The sequence below is a fragment of the Barbatula barbatula genome, assembly GCF_947034865.1.
Source record: "Barbatula barbatula genome assembly, chromosome: 8".
NCBI lineage: Eukaryota > Metazoa > Chordata > Actinopteri > Cypriniformes > Nemacheilidae > Barbatula > Barbatula barbatula.
In genome coordinates, this window is record NC_136771.1 from 4064892 (window position 1) to 4081408 (window position 16517).

The following is a 16517-nucleotide window of genomic DNA, read 5'->3' on the forward strand; positions in this document are numbered from 1 at the left end:
CAAGCCTAGAGCCCTAGACCAGCACGTAGACCAATATTTGGAATAATAAGTTCTCAAACATTTCACATGTATAGCCATTGGGGATAAGGGTGCATTCATGGTCACATTACCTCTTTTAATATAAAATTCCTGGTGACATTTCCAAAAAAGATAACATTAGAATATGAAAATGAGAGTGATTGTGTTGTTATTTAGAATCGCATTGTAATCAGGAAACCCATGAGCATATCTGCAAACGCATTTTTATTTATACAGTCATGAGATAAGAAAGGCTGTTCAATATCATTCAGCCATTTGGCATTCAGAGAGATAACAGCGTGGGTCTTCATATGCTAAGGTTAATATGCTAACGACGTCACGCTGCGAGACACCTAGGAAGTGGGATATTTCCCCACCACAAATGCGGAAGTAACGACATTATAAGTATTTCATGTAAACGTATACATTCATGTTTTAATATTACTAATGATTTGGTAGCATTCAAACATTACAAAGTATCTGTTAACATTTAAAGAGCACCGTTCCGTCAATTATTTTTTTAACTCTGTAGTGTTTCTAACATGTGTTTGTTTGTTTGTTTGTTTTAACGCTATTCTTTTAAACTCTCTTTAACACGCCGTTTATCAAAATGCAATGCGTGAGCCGCATGTGACGTTTGACTGACAGACACACTTGTCCAGTCAATAAGCGCTAGGGGGGCGTGTACTATGTGCGTAACGCTGTGTCTCGACTGACAGCAACTGTCGGCAAATGACATTTGACGTTTTGTACAGACATTCGCCTCATCCAATAACGAGCGGACAAAGCGGTTTCCATCGGAGACTACTAACCAATAACCACCAAAGAAGAGGGCGGTGCTAAAGCGGGTGGGTAGCAACAGTTGCCCCGGTGAGGACGAGGCGCCATAGTCACGGTAGTCGTGGCGACAAGAACCCAGCAACGAGAATCAACAACAACTATTTGAAGCATTAAGAAAATTAAACTACAAGCAAACTAAGAGCATTCAGCAAGACGCCAAAGGTGAATGCAACAATTTTATTTCACGCAACCGCTTGCGTTTTGTAACAAGTGCTGAAGTGCGTTGGACGCGATTTCCTCATTTATCGCGGTTTAAAGCTCGCACGCGCTCGCGGTTGTTATGACGATGTCAAATCTGCGCGAGCGCTACAAAATGGCGTTTGTTGTAACGTGAGATTGTGCCACTTTTAATTGTTTGTTTACGGTGACCGTGACGTCAAATCCCGTTGTCTAAAAGGAAAGGGGGTAGTTTACGAACACATGTCAAATAGCGACTTTTTACTGTAAAATTACTTTGATGATTATAGTGGGTATTTAAATTGCGGGTGTTAAACATACGTAACGCATAACTGTGTGTATACGATGAATGAAACTCTCTAGAGTTGTGTTTTTGGGGGGTTAAAAAGTTTCTCCAGCTTGACGTCGAACCGACATATGTTTGCCAGATCAGCTCACGTGAGAAGGGAGTGGAGGGGGCGTGCTCTGGGCAAGAGGCGCGGCGTGTGAACTTTAAGGGGCGTGGTTATCATGTTTACATGAGGTATAAAGTAAAAAATATAAATTCTCTATGACAATTTTTTTCCAGCACTTTTGAAAATATACTCAACGTGTGTTGCATGCTTTAAAATGCATTAAAATGTTTAATTCTGAACAGTCTCAAGATGTCTTCCCTGTGCAACTCAAGTAAACTAACGTGTAATGTCTTCACAAGACGGAACATGTAAGGTCTGCCACTTCTCTTTAATTATGAAGTAAAATGAGAATACGGTTAGACAAGTTTGACAAGCTCAAGAGCGCCCTGGTTTCAGAGAGAGAGAGAGAGATTGTGTTTTATTGGTCTTGTATGCTAAATATTAACAGACTCACAAAAAAACAACTGGGGTATTTTCACTAAAAGGCAAAGTCACACTATCGCTTACTGGTGGTTTCTCAAAACTTACCTGAATGTAAGTCAATAGGATATGTCTGATCACTTTAGAAGAGTATCGACAAACACTTTACTATGACTTTGCTAGGTTATTAGACTCAAGATTTTTGCTGTGGATACAAAAACACTGGTGGAAAAATAGACTTGCATTAAAGCAGGAAAAAACCAAGGGTTAAGAATATATCTGTGGGCTCTTTTGACATGGGCTTGTAAGCAAGTGCCCAGAATACACTAACTACCATACAGAAGCATGGAAACAAACAACTACTGTACAGAAGCATGGAAACAAACACTCCAAGTACAAACACATTTGCAACCATGTGGCAATGCTCTGGCAACCATTTGCACACCTTAGAATTGTGCAACGTACACCTTCCTCAACACAATCTTATGGCGATTCATAATTTTATGAGATGACCAATTTGTATGTTCTCATTTGTGCGGTTTAGTACGGTGTGCTTTTTGGGTCGGTGACTGTTGGGTTTGGGTTTTGCTATTGTGTTTTTGTAATAATTATACGTTTTATTATGAATATATGTTAATGTAATAGATGTACGTGAATTAGCCACCTTGTCTTATAGTTACGAATTCACGTGAGATCAGGCCGGTTTCTGTTATCTAAAACGAACTAATGTCATGTTTAGCAATTATTTTATGAATCGTCAGAAATGATGCTCCCAAATGAATCTATTTCTAAATTGTAACACAGGTGTACATAGATCTATTGTACGGTTTTTTATTTCCTACATAGTTTAATCCATGTTTCACGATTTCGTTTACAGTGGGATTCAGTCTGTCGTTGTCATGGCAACCTCAGGCTACGCCACCGAGGAGCTACAGCCCTCGCAAACGCAAGGAGGAACCGTGACGACAAGCTCATCCACGCAGCAAAAAGCCACTTGTTCCACCACACCGCAGTTCCCCGCTGACATACAGAGCTCGCCGACGTCTGCGCCTTCACACTCGGCCTCCATCGCCAGATTGCAGACCACACCCACAAGTCAGAAGAAGGCTGTTTTGACCACGCCTCCCCCGGGAGCCACACCCATAGCCCAGTACGTCACAGGAGAGCTACAAAGCTCCGCCTCCCAGTCGGGGAATGGCCAGAGCACACCGCAGTTTATAGTGGTGACCGTAAAGGGTGAGATCACACGCTTGCATCACAGAGTACAAATTTGACTAAATTTGGTGTATTGAAGGGGATTAGGAAGTAGTACTTTACAAGTAATTCGTTTTTGGGCTTGAACCTGGAACGTTTGCGTAAGTAGGCCGCACCAATAAGCCTCCACAAGTGAATTTGAGCTTGTATGAATGCGTGTGTAATATGATCGGCCGGACACATGACACGTTCTAGGCCTCTCCGTAAATAGAAGGACCTTGAAATAAACACGCAACAGAAGAGGTGTAATCTCTGTAGACACACAGACATTATTATGCATACTTTTTTAATAAACACTGATGATCTATAGATTTTACACAGAAGAAATGTACAACTCTATTTGATCATGATTCAGATTTTAATTTTGTTGATATATCAACCTTACTGTTGGTTTATGCTTGCTTGTAGTTAAAGCTTAAGACGTTTTTGAAAGATGCTGCAAAGCAGGAACAGAATAAAAACTGGATATAAAATCAAAGAAAAGTGACTTGTTCTCATGGTTTGGTTATGCATGATCCGTCTCTCTATCTGATACCTGTGTTTACCTGAACAAGAGATTTCTTGGCCCATCTGTTGAGATTAGTGAATCAAGGCCGTCCTCTATCAGCGTGATATAAAGACAAATCACTGGATGCACCTCTGCATCCTGCACACTTGTGCTTGCAACATGTTCTTCAGTAGCTGTCTGTACAGTCTGGATGTTGTGTATCGTAAGTTTGAGGGCTTTTTAACATTTAACACGACGTGTGCTTGATAGTTGTGCGTTCATGTGAGTGATGCTTTTCACTGCCGCACAATGTTTCTCCTTCCTGTCATGCTTTCATTATTTCCTCTTTTCTCCAAATCGTCTGTCACGTGTTTCCCTTTTTTGTCTCTTTATCTTTCTCTTCCGTGTCTTCCTCTCATTGTCTGTTTCTGTCTCTCTGTATTTCACACACACACATAGATTAGTGGCAGCTGCATGGCTTGTGTGTTTATATTATTATTATTTCATTATGTGTAGCATTGAATGTGTTGAAATGGAAATGAAAAGAAGACAGAGGAAGTGTTTAGAAAAGGGATATGCGACTCTCTCTCTCTCTCTCTCTTTAGTATTTTATTTGTTTTCCTCCTGGAAAAACGTCCATAAAGAAATACTATAGGTTTTACAATAGGTTTGAGTTAAACTGAATCAACATAATAATGTTGAATATCAGAAAATATTCCTCATGCAATCCTCATTTTTTGCAGAAAGTGTTTACATGTAAATGACTAATCTGTCATCTTATTGAACATGTCACTTTTGCAGTATTGTCAAACAAAATCAGATAAGAGCTGCGTTATCAATCAAAATCTATCAGAATATTGCAATATAAAAGTTTGCAATAAATTAAAGATTAAAATGACTGTAATGATAAAACGTAATTCTTTTTATAGTCAAAGTTTTAGGCCGATGCTCATAGCAGAGATACGGAAATGTTGATGTCAATGAGTCATTGTTACATTATTTTGCAATTGAAGTGACAGATCATTATTTATTAGATAATCAAATAGCTATTTAATAATGACGATATTATTTTTAAATTCTTTTAATTGTAAGCTGGATAATTTTGGAGGGGCCCAATAGAAATCTGGAGGGGGTAATGCCCCCTAGACCCGGCTCTTGTATGGAAGATGATCATTGATCAGAAAACATTTTGAAAAATGTTTCTTTGGTGATCTAGTTTTCAGTTTTAAAACGTTTAAAAAATATTAATTATATAAAAAAATCAAACCTAAGGGCATTATTGTACCACATATTTTGTATTGCATTGTTAAACAATACGGTATCACACGTTGTGAAATTGTCTTTCAGTTGTGTGTTGCGCTGTCAGACTGTTGGTAAACAGACTGTGGCTGTGCTGTCTCAGGATGCTGGTAATGATACAGTAATGTCATATTTTTTGTGTCCTGTGTGTGTTTGTAGAGGGCTCTCTGCACTCGAGTGACTCGGTGTCAGACTCTAATTCTCCTCCAGCTGGACAGACAGGTGTGCCAACACAGGTAGTGCAACAGGTGCAGACAGCACAGGTAACAGCTCTCTCTCTCTCTCTCTCTCTCTCTCTCTCTCTCTCTCTCTCTTTCTTACACACACACACATAACACACACATACATTCACATTTTGGAAACAGGAAAAATTATGTAACTCTGCTCACTTGCATCCTGCAGAGGTCAGTTATCTACACATCACACCTGATGTAGGAGCAAACCTCCAGACTACACATGATTTTCATCCGCACTTTATTTTTATGAAACCCCCAGAGAAGTCATTTCAGAGAAACTGGTTTAAAACCACTGGTTTATGTGTTGTAGGTTCCAGTACAGCATGTGTACTCCAGTCAGTTTGGGGAAGGAGATGCCAACTACAGTAGTACACCAATGTGAGCATGCGCAAACACACTATATTAAACATTTCTTACACAGAATTTAAAAAATGTTTACTCTTTGTTTCAGTCGTTCCAACAGTTTCCCGTACACAGACTCCTCCCTCTACCCTCAGAACACGCCCTCCGTCACTTATTACGAGACTTCACCCACATCTGCGTCGCAGGTCACCTCCCCTGCCACGACCCAGGTCGTGTCTGTTACCCCGGGGGCGGTCAGCGGGGTGGCTTCCATGTTCTCAGAGGGCAGTTCTGGGTTAACTCTGGCCGCTAGCGGGTCCTCGTCTGGAATGGGAGGAGCGGGGGGCGTGGTCAGTCCAGGAGGGAGTTACGTGATTCCGTGCGGGTACATGCTAGGAGTAGGGAACCAGAGCTTCTCGCAGAACACGCGAGCGTCGCCTGCGACCGTGAGTGTCTTAGACGGGGTGTATACGACGTAGGTTTTCTGTCTATCTGTCTCTCACTGTCTGTCTCTCTCAGGTGCAGTGGTTGATGGATAACTACGAGACTGCTGAAGGTGTGAGTCTTCCTCGTAGTACTCTGTACTGTCATTACCTCCTGCACTGTCAGCAGACCAAGCTAGAGCCGGTAAACGCCGCCTCCTTCGGCAAACTCATCCGCTCTGTGTTCATGGGGCTCAGGACCAGACGCCTCGGCACCAGGTACACTCGCAATGTGATGAATCATAACTCCTCCATATTAATCAATAGATTTGATCTCTTGTTGATCTTGTGTGGTATGACTGATATTATAACACCTGTGTGTTTTTCAGAGGGAACTCGAAGTATCATTATTATGGGCTCCGCATCAAGAACAGCTCTCCTCTGCTCAGACTTCTGGAGGACCAGCAACATCTGGCCTTGAGACAACAGCCCTACTCGCAGAAACAGAGGTGTGTGTTTACTTCGCTAATGTTTTCGGAATGTGTAAATAATCGTGGTACACTGTATAAAACCAATTTTCTTACATTTAGTTTTATTTATAGTCTAATGCGCAATGTGCCTTATGAGACTATTTACCTATAACAACCAAAAAGATGATTTTGATATTTTGCGATGTGGTAGTTAGATTGCCATGCCTGTCTTCTAATAGGATAAAGCCCATACATAAGGTGGAAGGACTGACCAATGGAATGGCTCTGGGGGCGGGACAGCAACAGGGGGCGGGGTTATCAGACATCAGCGGTCAGGTTCACCAGTATCAGCAGTTTTTGGGTAAGGCAACCAAAAATCACTTATATATGCATAGACTACATACCCTCTTTTCTAATAAAATTGCGATGATTTGGGATGCACCGATACAAAATATCTCCACCGATACGATTATTCAGAAGGATATCTGCCGATACCGAAATTATGTTAACTCATGTTAACTAAAATCTAAAGATTGAATTCATATTTCGTAACTATCTTTGTTATTTATTCATAACATGATTAATAATATTGAACATCAAACTGGTGATGTTTTTAACACATTTTCCAAACACAGAGCACAAATTCATTGCATTTTCCTGTCTTTTGATTGACAGGATATAGAAGTCTGATCATCGGCTGTTTTTAAACAATTATATTTATGCATTTGGCAGACACTTTTATCCAAAGCATTATAAAATACATTTTTGTTAAAGAGTATGTGCAATCCCTGCGATCGAACCTATGACCTTGGCATTGCTAGTGCCATGCTCTAATCACTGAGCTACAGGAAAACCATCAACCTATAGTGTAAATAATTGCTTTTATCGGCCAATACTGATTATTGTCTGATATATCGGGCATCTATAGTGATTATATTTATAAAAAGCAGTGAAGGTTTAGTCTTCTGTACTCATAATGTTATTTAGCACCATTTAAGAGGCAAATACTGATCAAATGCGTTTAAATGCCCGTGTGTCACTCAGATGCGTCTCGCGGTCTGCCGGAGTTCAGCGAGCTGAAAGTCCAGGACAAATGTCTGCCCGACGGACTCCTTCCTCAACACATACACAATTATCAGCTGCTCTACAGAGAACACTGCGAGGTGGGTACCAGGAGCTCCAACGCATCCCTGTAGCTCAGATCTCAGTTTAGTTTTGTGGTCATCCTATAGTGTGTGTTTGCATGTGTAGGCGATTCAAGACGTGATCGTGAATCTGCAGTTTCCTCTTGTGGAGACGCTGTGGAAAAGTTTCTGGAGGTTCAGTGAAGGACAAAGCAACAGCGCAGACTCACTCGACCCGTGAGAGACACTGACACAAACATTCACAATATATGACCAAATCCTCTGGGTTGGGTCTTGCTGATCTTGCTCTCTGTGCAGACATGATGAGTCAGAGAAGCGTTTGCCAAAGTCGGTTCTGGTTCTGTTGTGCAAGTATGAGCCCATCTTGTCCTGGACTCGTGATTGTGACAACGTACTGTACCAAAGCATAGTGGAGATTCTCATCCCTGATGTGCTGAGACCCATCCCCAGTGAGTTCAATACACAATAAACCAACACATCATATATATACTCTATATTGTATTGTTTTCTTTCTCCCATTCGAAGCCCCTTTTGTCTAAAATCATGACATTTCAATTTAAATTGTACCTTCAGATGAACAGAATTAACTTTACATTCTCTTGTCCTGAAAAGGTGCCCTAACCCAAGCAATTCGCAACTTTGCTAAGAGTCTGGAGAACTGGCTCACCAACGCCCTTATCAACATCCCAGAAGAGATGGTCAGCTACAAGGTCTGGTAAACACAGAGCTCTGTTGAAAACTAAAAATGCAAAAGTGTTGTCATGGTAACACCGCGCTTGCCTTCAGGTGGTGTGCGCGGGAGCCTTCGCACAGACGCTGCGACGCTACACATCACTCAATCACCTGGCCCAGGCGGCACGGGCTGTCCTGCAGAACACTGCTCAGATCACGCAGATGCTCAGCGACCTCAACCGCGTTGACTTCACCAACGTCCAGGTACCACAGTTCTGTCTCCGCCCACTTTCTGTCTACCTGTGATCGCTGATCTGTTACTTAGTCAGTGTATGTATGTCTGTGTGTATTCAGGAACAGGCGTCGTGGGTGTGCGGCTGTGACGATGGTGTGGTCCAGCGGTTGGAGCAGGACTTTAAAATGACCCTGCAGCAGCAGAACTCTCTGGAGCAGTGGGCCGCGTGGCTGGACGAGGTCGTCTCGCAGGTCCTGAAGCCCTACACCGGCAGCTCGGCCTTCCCTAAAGCGGCTAAACTCTTTTTGCTCAAGTGGAGCTTCTACAGGTGAGGATGGACGAAACTTTGCGTGTGCCGTTTCCTGAATAAATGTCAGAAATGTGACTGTTTGTGTTTGTGTTGTAGCTCTATGGTGATCAGAGATCTGACCTTGCGCAGTGCCGCCAGTTTCGGATCATTTCATCTGATCAGACTGCTGTATGATGAGTACATGTACTACCTGATCGAGCACAGAGTTGCACAGGCCAAAGGAGAGACGCCCATCGCTGTCATGGGAGAGGTACATACTCACACAAGAACAGGGATGTCCCACTCAAACTCTCAACCAATCAATGACAAGTAGTATAACATTTATTTTTGGTGTTGTTACAGTTTGCCAGTCTGAACAGAGGTCAGAGGTCAACAGATCCCGATAAAGGTACTTCACACACATACACATTGTATCGTATCCAGAAGATGTGTTTTTGATGCATCATTTATAATTGTGCTCTTCTGCTGCTGGTGTTCATACAGACGAGGAAGATGAGGAAGAGGATGATGAGACCGATGAAGATCAGGATTTATCCGCTCATGCTCACTCCATCGTGATGGGAGACGAATCTCTAGAGCCACCTGCAAAGCTCGCCAGAGCAGACCTGTTTAACACCACCACACAAAACTAACACACACACACACACACTCCTCATCGTCATCTCCTGATCATTTCTCACTCCTTCAACATTAGTGTTAAACTAGAATCAGTGAAATACTGCATTTGAGTTGCGCATTTCTGTTTCTTTTGCTGGAAACGGAGAGAATAGTGATAACCTGACGAACCTGATGTGTTTATGAAGACTGATAACTGTAACCGATGCCTTATGTGTGTCATATGTGTGTCATTGCCTTCCCTTCTCAATCCAAGCTGCCATGTTTGTCATGTGTCTTGATTCTTAAGGGGTTAGTTCAACCAAAAAATATTTCTTCATTTACTCGCCCTCGTGTCATTTCAAACCTGTATGATGCCTTACAGCAATCTTGCAAAAAAATATGTTTTTATATGTAATATGGAAATTTATATATACAACTGATGTGCTTTAACCAACTGTGTAACTCTGAAGCTTTGTGAGATTTGGTAAAAAGAGAGATCGTGTAAATGGATCAAGTGTGCCTTTTAAAGATCCATTAACATATAAATAAACGTCACAAAGCTTTCGTCATTTATTTTTCAGAAATCCTTTTGGCCAATTGTTGATGTACCTAAAGTGAATTAAACTAATATGTTCATAGTGTGGTTCATTTCACTGCTTGGACATGAGTCATTTCACATTGTGTGTGTGTGTTTGGACAAAAATAAATGTAACCAAGCACAAATCTCATTACTGTAATGTAGTATATTACATAGTAAACATAATTTGGCTTCAATTAAAAGTATAACAAATACCACTGATGTATACTGTAAGTAATGTACTTTAAATATACATTTTCACACGTTAGAGTTATGACGGTGGGTCTTCTTAGTGTCCTGTTATTTAATAAGTTAAATTATAGCAATTTCATTACAAGCAAGTTTATGCATCTATTACAGAAAGAATGTGGTAGCGATTATTATACATGCACAAATTGTTTAAAACTGTTTTGTGAATTATATTGTGAGAGTTTACTGCAAATGATGTCTCTTGAGTGTGCACTTCATAGACCGTGTATTATGCTAGACTTTTATGATTTTTAACTGTTGAAACCATAATGGCCTTATTTAAAGTACAACTGTAGCAGAAATCGATGTGGAAACATGTGTTATTGTCCCTCGTACCTTAAAGATCAACATCCCTTTAAAACACAATCCTAGTGTAATATTTAATAAAGAATGTGCAAAGCTTTGTGAATGTTGTGAATGAGGCTGTTAGTATTGTTGGTGCAGATGATGAGTCTTTCTCTGGATGTTTTATGCATTGAAAGAGAGAAAACAACAGTACAGCAGAAAGATTTAATTGTATCAAAAATAAAATAATGTCGAGTAAAAACAACATTCTTATCCAAGCCAGCTGTGAGGCCATAGCCAGTATTTAACAAAAAGAGGGAGAGGCTACTACAGCTGTGATTGGCTGATGTCTTCCTCTGCATGTTTTGAAAAAAAAACTGTATCCTGAAAAATAAACAAATAAAAAAGACACAATCCTCCATTATAACTTCACAAATTCCTTTGCAAACAGAAACTGAACTAAAACCTAATTTCATTACAGCTAACATTAAAAACAAGTTTATACATTTAACGAAGACTTCAGAATGAACAAGGACGTTTCGGGGTGTTAAACCTGTTTTTCGCATTTGAATGGTGATTGTTGAAATCTAATTTCAACATAACAGACGACCAGTGAGAATAATCTGCAGTAACAGGCACTATCGCAGGTCTCTGAATAATCCTGTGAATGTTCCTTTGGGTGACACACGCAGCCACACCGAGAGCGGTACGACACCGTTTCTTTAGTCCTTGTGTGTCCTACAGCAGAGCAGCATTGATGGAACAGTTAGTGTGTGCGTTGTTGTTTTTCACTCAAAGAACAATCCATGTTCCTCTGTCATTATCAGCTAACACCTGAAGAGAAGAACCTGCAGAGACAAACATCATGCTCATACATTTTCGGGCAAGAGAAATGCAATACTTACATTTGTTCAAACATGAGTTTAAATACAAATATCATACTGCAGTTATTACTGAAACAAATGTAAAAAATCTCACAAAGCCACAGGGTTTCTATAGAAGGGCGGGTTTAGCGATGCGATAAGCTTAATCAAAGAACATCAGAACTGTCGTCAGGTTAGTGTGTGTGACACATACCTTTGTGGAGAGCCTCATTGGTCATACGGTTGATGTAGCGTGAGCTGCTCTCTGGGACGAGCCACCTCATGACTGTATTCACACAGGACTTCCTGTACGAGCTCCACACGCTTCCACTGAGACACACATACCAAACAACATGAATGACAGCAGGTACAGGACAACACTCTTACAGGGAGTATAAAGGCATTTGGGGGTTTGTACCTGGTTTGACCTTTGACCTCTGTCAAGTCACCCACGCCCACCGTGCGGCACGCTCCTGTGTTTAAATCCCAGCACACTTGCAGACTGGAGTGAAATGACTTTGGTCTAAACAGAAAGACAGAATGAAACACTTATTTATTAGCATAAAAAAGTTCACAAATGTGTCGGTGAAACGAAAAACTGTGTATGTAAACAGACATTAAAACGTTGTGTAAATAAATGACAAACACATGAATATGTGTGTACCTGCAGTGCTCATCCTCGCAGTTAGAGAACGCCAGCAACAGTAAGCCAATGTTTATCACCACTATATTCGTCTCGGGGCAAACCTGTTGCCGTAGAAACACACGACGCATGCAACTGAAACACCACACCGACAACCAAATCTCTCTCTACAACACAAATCGTAGCATCGTATTCACGCACCTCGAGGATGACGACGTCATAGTCACTGAAGGAGCAGAACTGACCCCCCCACTCCGCATCATTCCTGATGACCTCATTTATCAAATATTCAAAATCTAGCGTCAGCTGCTCAATACACACACACTGAGAGACACAAAACACACAGCGACTCATAAACAACAGCCCACTGAAAATGACACATATCACACATAGGTAAACACGCACCTGTCCGCTGTACTGTCCCGTCACTAGCTGCAAGTTTCGTCCCTTCAGATCAGTCACTGTGAAGGGAAGCTGAACTTTATCATCTTCTTCTCCTAAAGAAAAGACAGAGGAAAGTCATTGGTCATGAGAACAAAACTTCACTGAGATGTCGTCGGTGTGCGTGGTACCATTTGGCTGCCCCGGCACACTGGGCTGCTGCAGTCTGTATCTGAGAGTTGTGTAGTTGACGTAAGCAGGCTCGGAGGAGGAGGAAGGTTCAGGGGCGCGAGGAGACAGGGAGGAGAGAGACGAAGTGGGAGACATGACGGAATTACACAACGCGGTGTCCTCTGGCTCTGTGGGTGGAGCTAAACTCCTGCTTCGCCCTGAGGAAGAAGTTGAAGGTCCTGGGACCTCCGTGTCTCGTTCTCTAGGCGAGCGGTGGGTGTCTGTCTCTGCCTTTTCTTTGGTTTTGCATCTGTCGTGGTCAGTCGTTTTTGCACCTGCTTGAGCTCTGCGGAAAATGTCAGCGGCGAACTCTCTGGCCCGCACGGCGGCCTGTGATTGGCCGGGAGAGAGCGGAGTGAAATGAGTCTTTAGGTGTCTGGGGTCGGGTGACCCCTGAGATGAGGCAGATGAGGTTGAAGAAGGCGATGTCGGTCCAGCGGGTGGAGATGATGAAGGTTCTCTCTTCCTGTACAGAATCTGATTATTCTGACTGTCCTGCTGTTGATCTCCTAAAGAGAAAGAGAGATTGTTGAGTAAAACATGATAGCACTTCTGATTCATACAGATGAACACAGCTTGAGTACCTGAGCAGAGCGAGATGGCACAGGCCACCAGAGAGTAACTGGTGTTCAACAGAATCACTTGATCTTTCTTCAGCTGGAGGGCCGGCTGGAATGTGGGAAACGGGTAAACCACCTGATAGCGAGCGTTCAGGACGTACCCATGCTGGAGACACTCGCCACCTACAAATACGTGAATTTATGTAGATGTGAACTTCTGGTCACCATTAAAAAAGTCAAACCGGTTTGAATTAACACGAGGGTGAATAAACAATGACGGGGCTAAACTTTATGCTTAAACGTGGGTAAACCTGCGCACCTGTGCGTATGGTGGATATGGAGGAGGTGGGGCAGCACTGTTTGCAGGGTTTCTCTGGAGGCATGGAGGTGATGGTGATGTAAATGTCCCTGTTGTTCTCATCACTCATCATCATGTTCATCAGCGCTGTACTTGAGCTCCGCGTGCTAGGGCACACACACATAGCAGGCGTGTTTAGGTAAGTGGTGATGTATTACAGACAATGTAGAAGAGGAGGACGGTCTTACTTGAAGCCAAAGACAACCAGCTTGGAATGATCATTGTGCCACTCGCATACAGTTAAATACAGGTCGCTGTAGATATCTTCCCCCGCAAACAAACGCACATGATGCACCTGCAGAGGCGAACAGAGACAGACAGACAGACGTTCAGCAACCCCGATGAATTAAGGGGTCCGGCTTATATGTACTAATACAACTTTTTTATTTGCTCTATGTTATTTAACCGCCGTCAGCTCAGCTGTAGCCCGTCACCTGTTTGAGGCGGCTGTGCAGGTTAAACTCCCACCAGTACAGGTGATAGGTGTAGAAGGAGAAGTCATCATCTTCTCCGCAGTCACTGGTGTAGGACAGAACGTAACGGCCGCACTTGGTGAAGCCCAAGAAGACGTGCCTGTGACAGATCATAGATCCAGAACCTTTAAACACAGGTCAGTCATATTCCGATCACACCACTTCAAATGCATCTTCGGATGTTCTCCTCACCCGGCTCTGAGGAACTCCTCACTGACAATGGTCTTCAGAGGGACGTAGACACGCGGGGGAAGTTTACGGAAGAGCCGCTGGGAGACCTGCCCATTTAGCTTAGATACAGAAAGATAGAAGTCTCAATAAAGCAGAGTTCAATGGGTCCTTTGCAGTATTTGTATTTATTTAAATACAGCCAGACTGTCAATGACATTGTTTCTTTAAATATTCCCAAACACATGATGTATATATCGGAAATGTTTTTTTATAAACATAAACATACCGCTGTGTATTATAAAACTTTTCATGCATATCAATTATTGTATCCATATGCATATTACTAAAAACTTAAAATGACAATCCATTATGATCTAAAATATATTTACACTAGAATATACACACGATGGGAGACATTTAAATGCGTTTTAATGCTGATATAGCTAAACATGCTAACAACACACATGATATTTTATACACTCCGCCTTTATTAGAAACATCCCACGCAATGAATGCGATCATACGATACGTGTTCTCTTTCTCGCACTACCTGTCCACGCGTGAGGAGTTTGATGATGTGATATTTGTGTTTCTTCTGTTGTTTTTGTTTGTCGTCTTTTTCAGATTTCGAGCTGGGCGCCATTTTTGATTTTTGCCAACTCTGTCGATTTGCCCTCAGCCCAACCCACTCAACTCGCCGATTGGCTCTGCGTCCTCAGACGAGTCGTTTGATTGGATAAAATAACCGTCAATCAAAATGAGGGATGGCCCCGTTCTGTGTCGGGTCATCGTTTTCTTTTGCGATATCAAGAGTGGGCTTAGTATTAATATATTATTACACTTTAATATTTATTGTAACTATTTATCCAACTCAATACTCGGTCTCTTTTACAATTATTCATGCAAAAAATTGGCGTGTGAACATTTTTAAGGTTTGCTCTTTATTTTATATAGTTCAATATATCAATAAAATGACGATGTTAATTAATGAAAGGTACAAGATACATTAAAAAATATGACTATAATTCAAAGCACTTTGTTATGTGGTCCTGCTCCAATCTTGCTTGTTTTATGGCAGGGTTTGTATTCAGGTGCAGTATGAGTAAATGAATTATTAATGAATCATTCCATCGCTTTCTTTTCTTTATTGTTCTGTTGTCATTACTAACTTACACCTACAGTAGCTTTATTACATTCTGTCTGTAGGGGTAACTTTCTACCTACATACATACATACTGAGTCCGTACTATGTGCAAGGGCGTGGCTCTGTACAAATAGTTGACGCATGAGTGCGCGAGCTCCGCCTTCCTCTATTTATACATACACCGTCACTCCCCGATAATAAAGCAAAAGAGGCGGTGCTCCAAACACACAGAAGGGGGAAACATGGCGTCACTCCTAGGTCGTCTCTCTCGGGCTGTTTTCATTAGAAATGCAGCAAATTTAGGCCGGAACGCTGGCTCAAAATATGCGAACGCGACCGGGCCGACGCTGAGCCGAACTGCGGTGTCGTCCACAGCGGGGTCAATTCCTCCCAAACCAGTAAAGGTGCGTTTGTATGTCTACACATTCCCGTTGGCTTCTGACAGGGAGCAAGAACTAGCGATTCTTGCGAGCCAATCAGAACGAAGAATATCGTGACGTTCAAGATTTATAGCCAATTGAATGATCGGACAAGTTCATTTTTACAAAATACGGAAGTGCTTCGTGTTAAATATATAATCACGACCCACAAGTAAAAGAAGGCGTACGTTGAGATGTATGTTAATTTAGAATATCAAGCGATACATTTTGAATTATTTTGCTGTAATATTTCAAAAGCTGTTTTGATATTTTTTTATTTTACGCTAATATTAGTAAAGATCGCAATTGTGCACAATTATTATTGAGTTATTATGATATTTTTGGTGATCTTGTTCAGGTTCCGTTCGGTCTGACTCGTATGACGATACTGGTGGTTCCGTTCCTGTATGTCGGTACTCTGATCAGCAAGAGCTTCGCCACACTGCTGGAGGAACACGACATCTTCGTCCCGGATGACGACGATGATGATGATTGAGGAAAAAGGTACACGAAGAACATTTACATTATATATAATATAGCACATTTATTGTCTGATTTGTTGACGTTCACGTGTTTTGTGTTTCAGTGCATGCTTCGCTTCAGCCGCCTCGTGATCTTCTGAGACCTGCAGCATTGATGTTGACGTCAAGAACATTTTATGCAATCATGAATATTCTCAACACGTTCTTGTGTTTACATTCCTGCAGTACAATAACCATTTTCAGCCAACGTTAAATGTTATTTTACACATTTTAAATATTGTCAAAAGCAATATTGTCGTTTGGGGCTGCCATCACATCTCCAGCCTCTCGTCTATTTAATAAATTCTCTAAATGTCATTTTT

The 16517-nt window shown here is 41.8% G+C and overlaps 3 protein-coding genes across 4 annotated transcripts; 2 read left to right on the forward strand and 1 right to left on the reverse strand.

The window, feature by feature from the left end:
• The first annotated feature begins 308 nt into the window (after window positions 1–308).
• rfx1b (regulatory factor X, 1b (influences HLA class II expression)) lies at window positions 309–10549 on the forward strand. Of its 2 annotated transcripts, none has more exons than XM_079462096.1 (17): window positions 309–1020; window positions 2728–3086; window positions 5050–5153; window positions 5437–5504; window positions 5578–5914; window positions 5988–6169; window positions 6280–6399; window positions 6600–6721; window positions 7405–7523; window positions 7612–7721; window positions 7803–7954; window positions 8118–8215; window positions 8292–8441; window positions 8532–8740; window positions 8819–8972; window positions 9065–9110; window positions 9206–10549. In XM_079462096.1, the coding sequence occupies exons 2-17, from the start codon at window positions 2750–2752 to the stop codon at window positions 9352–9354; spliced, it is 2457 nt and encodes an 818-aa protein (XP_079318222.1). In that variant the 5' UTR covers window positions 309–1020; window positions 2728–2749; the 3' UTR covers window positions 9355–10549. The 2 variants fall into 2 exon arrangements, with proteins under 2 accessions (XP_079318222.1, XP_079318223.1); XM_079462097.1 differs by having other exon boundaries at window positions 854–1020; window positions 5994–6169.
• Window positions 10550–10641: 92 nt separating this feature from the next.
• dcaf15 (DDB1 and CUL4 associated factor 15) lies at window positions 10642–14836 on the reverse strand. Its single transcript, XM_079461413.1, has 13 exons — window positions 14661–14836; window positions 14132–14229; window positions 13901–14039; window positions 13655–13761; window positions 13428–13573; window positions 13133–13291; window positions 12509–13057; window positions 12342–12433; window positions 12138–12260; window positions 11958–12040; window positions 11712–11816; window positions 11508–11623; window positions 10642–11278 (listed from the first exon to the last, which is right to left on the reverse strand). The coding sequence occupies exons 1-13, from the start codon at window positions 14751–14753 to the stop codon at window positions 11223–11225; spliced, it is 1866 nt and encodes a 621-aa protein (XP_079317539.1). The 5' UTR covers window positions 14754–14836; the 3' UTR covers window positions 10642–11222.
• A 623-nt stretch (window positions 14837–15459) lies between these two features.
• Window positions 15460–16512, forward strand: smdt1b (single-pass membrane protein with aspartate-rich tail 1b). Its single transcript, XM_079462368.1, has 3 exons — window positions 15460–15658; window positions 16032–16177; window positions 16260–16512. The coding sequence occupies exons 1-2, from the start codon at window positions 15497–15499 to the stop codon at window positions 16167–16169; spliced, it is 300 nt and encodes a 99-aa protein (XP_079318494.1). The 5' UTR covers window positions 15460–15496; the 3' UTR covers window positions 16170–16177; window positions 16260–16512.
• The last annotated feature ends 5 nt before the right edge of the window (window positions 16513–16517 follow it).

What these genes read in the sequence shown, in the direction of transcription:
- rfx1b (XM_079462096.1), top strand. Translation starts at nt 2,750, where the DNA reads ATGGCAACCTCAGGCTACGCCACCGAGGAGCTACAGCCCTCGCAAACG. An exon ending in CCCTACTCGCAGAAACAGAG is followed by an intron (nt 6,400 to 6,599) that starts GTGTGTGTTTAC and finishes GTCTTCTAATAG; the next exon opens with GATAAAGCCCATACATAAGG. An exon ending in CTCAAGTGGAGCTTCTACAG is followed by an intron (nt 8,741 to 8,818) that starts GTGAGGATGGAC and finishes TTTGTGTTGTAG; the next exon opens with CTCTATGGTGATCAGAGATC.
- dcaf15 (XM_079461413.1), bottom strand. Translation starts at nt 14,753, where the DNA reads ATGGCGCCCAGCTCGAAATCTGAAAAAGACGACAAACAAAAACAACAG. An exon ending in TGTGCCGGGGCAGCCAAATG is followed by an intron (nt 12,434 to 12,508) that starts GTACCACGCACA and finishes TCTTTTCTTTAG; the next exon opens with GAGAAGAAGATGATAAAGTT. An exon ending in ATGACGTCGTCATCCTCGAG is followed by an intron (nt 12,041 to 12,137) that starts GTGCGTGAATAC and finishes CTACGGCAACAG; the next exon opens with GTTTGCCCCGAGACGAATAT.
- smdt1b (XM_079462368.1), top strand. Translation starts at nt 15,497, where the DNA reads ATGGCGTCACTCCTAGGTCGTCTCTCTCGGGCTGTTTTCATTAGAAAT. An exon ending in TTCCTCCCAAACCAGTAAAG is followed by an intron (nt 15,659 to 16,031) that starts GTGCGTTTGTAT and finishes GATCTTGTTCAG; the next exon opens with GTTCCGTTCGGTCTGACTCG.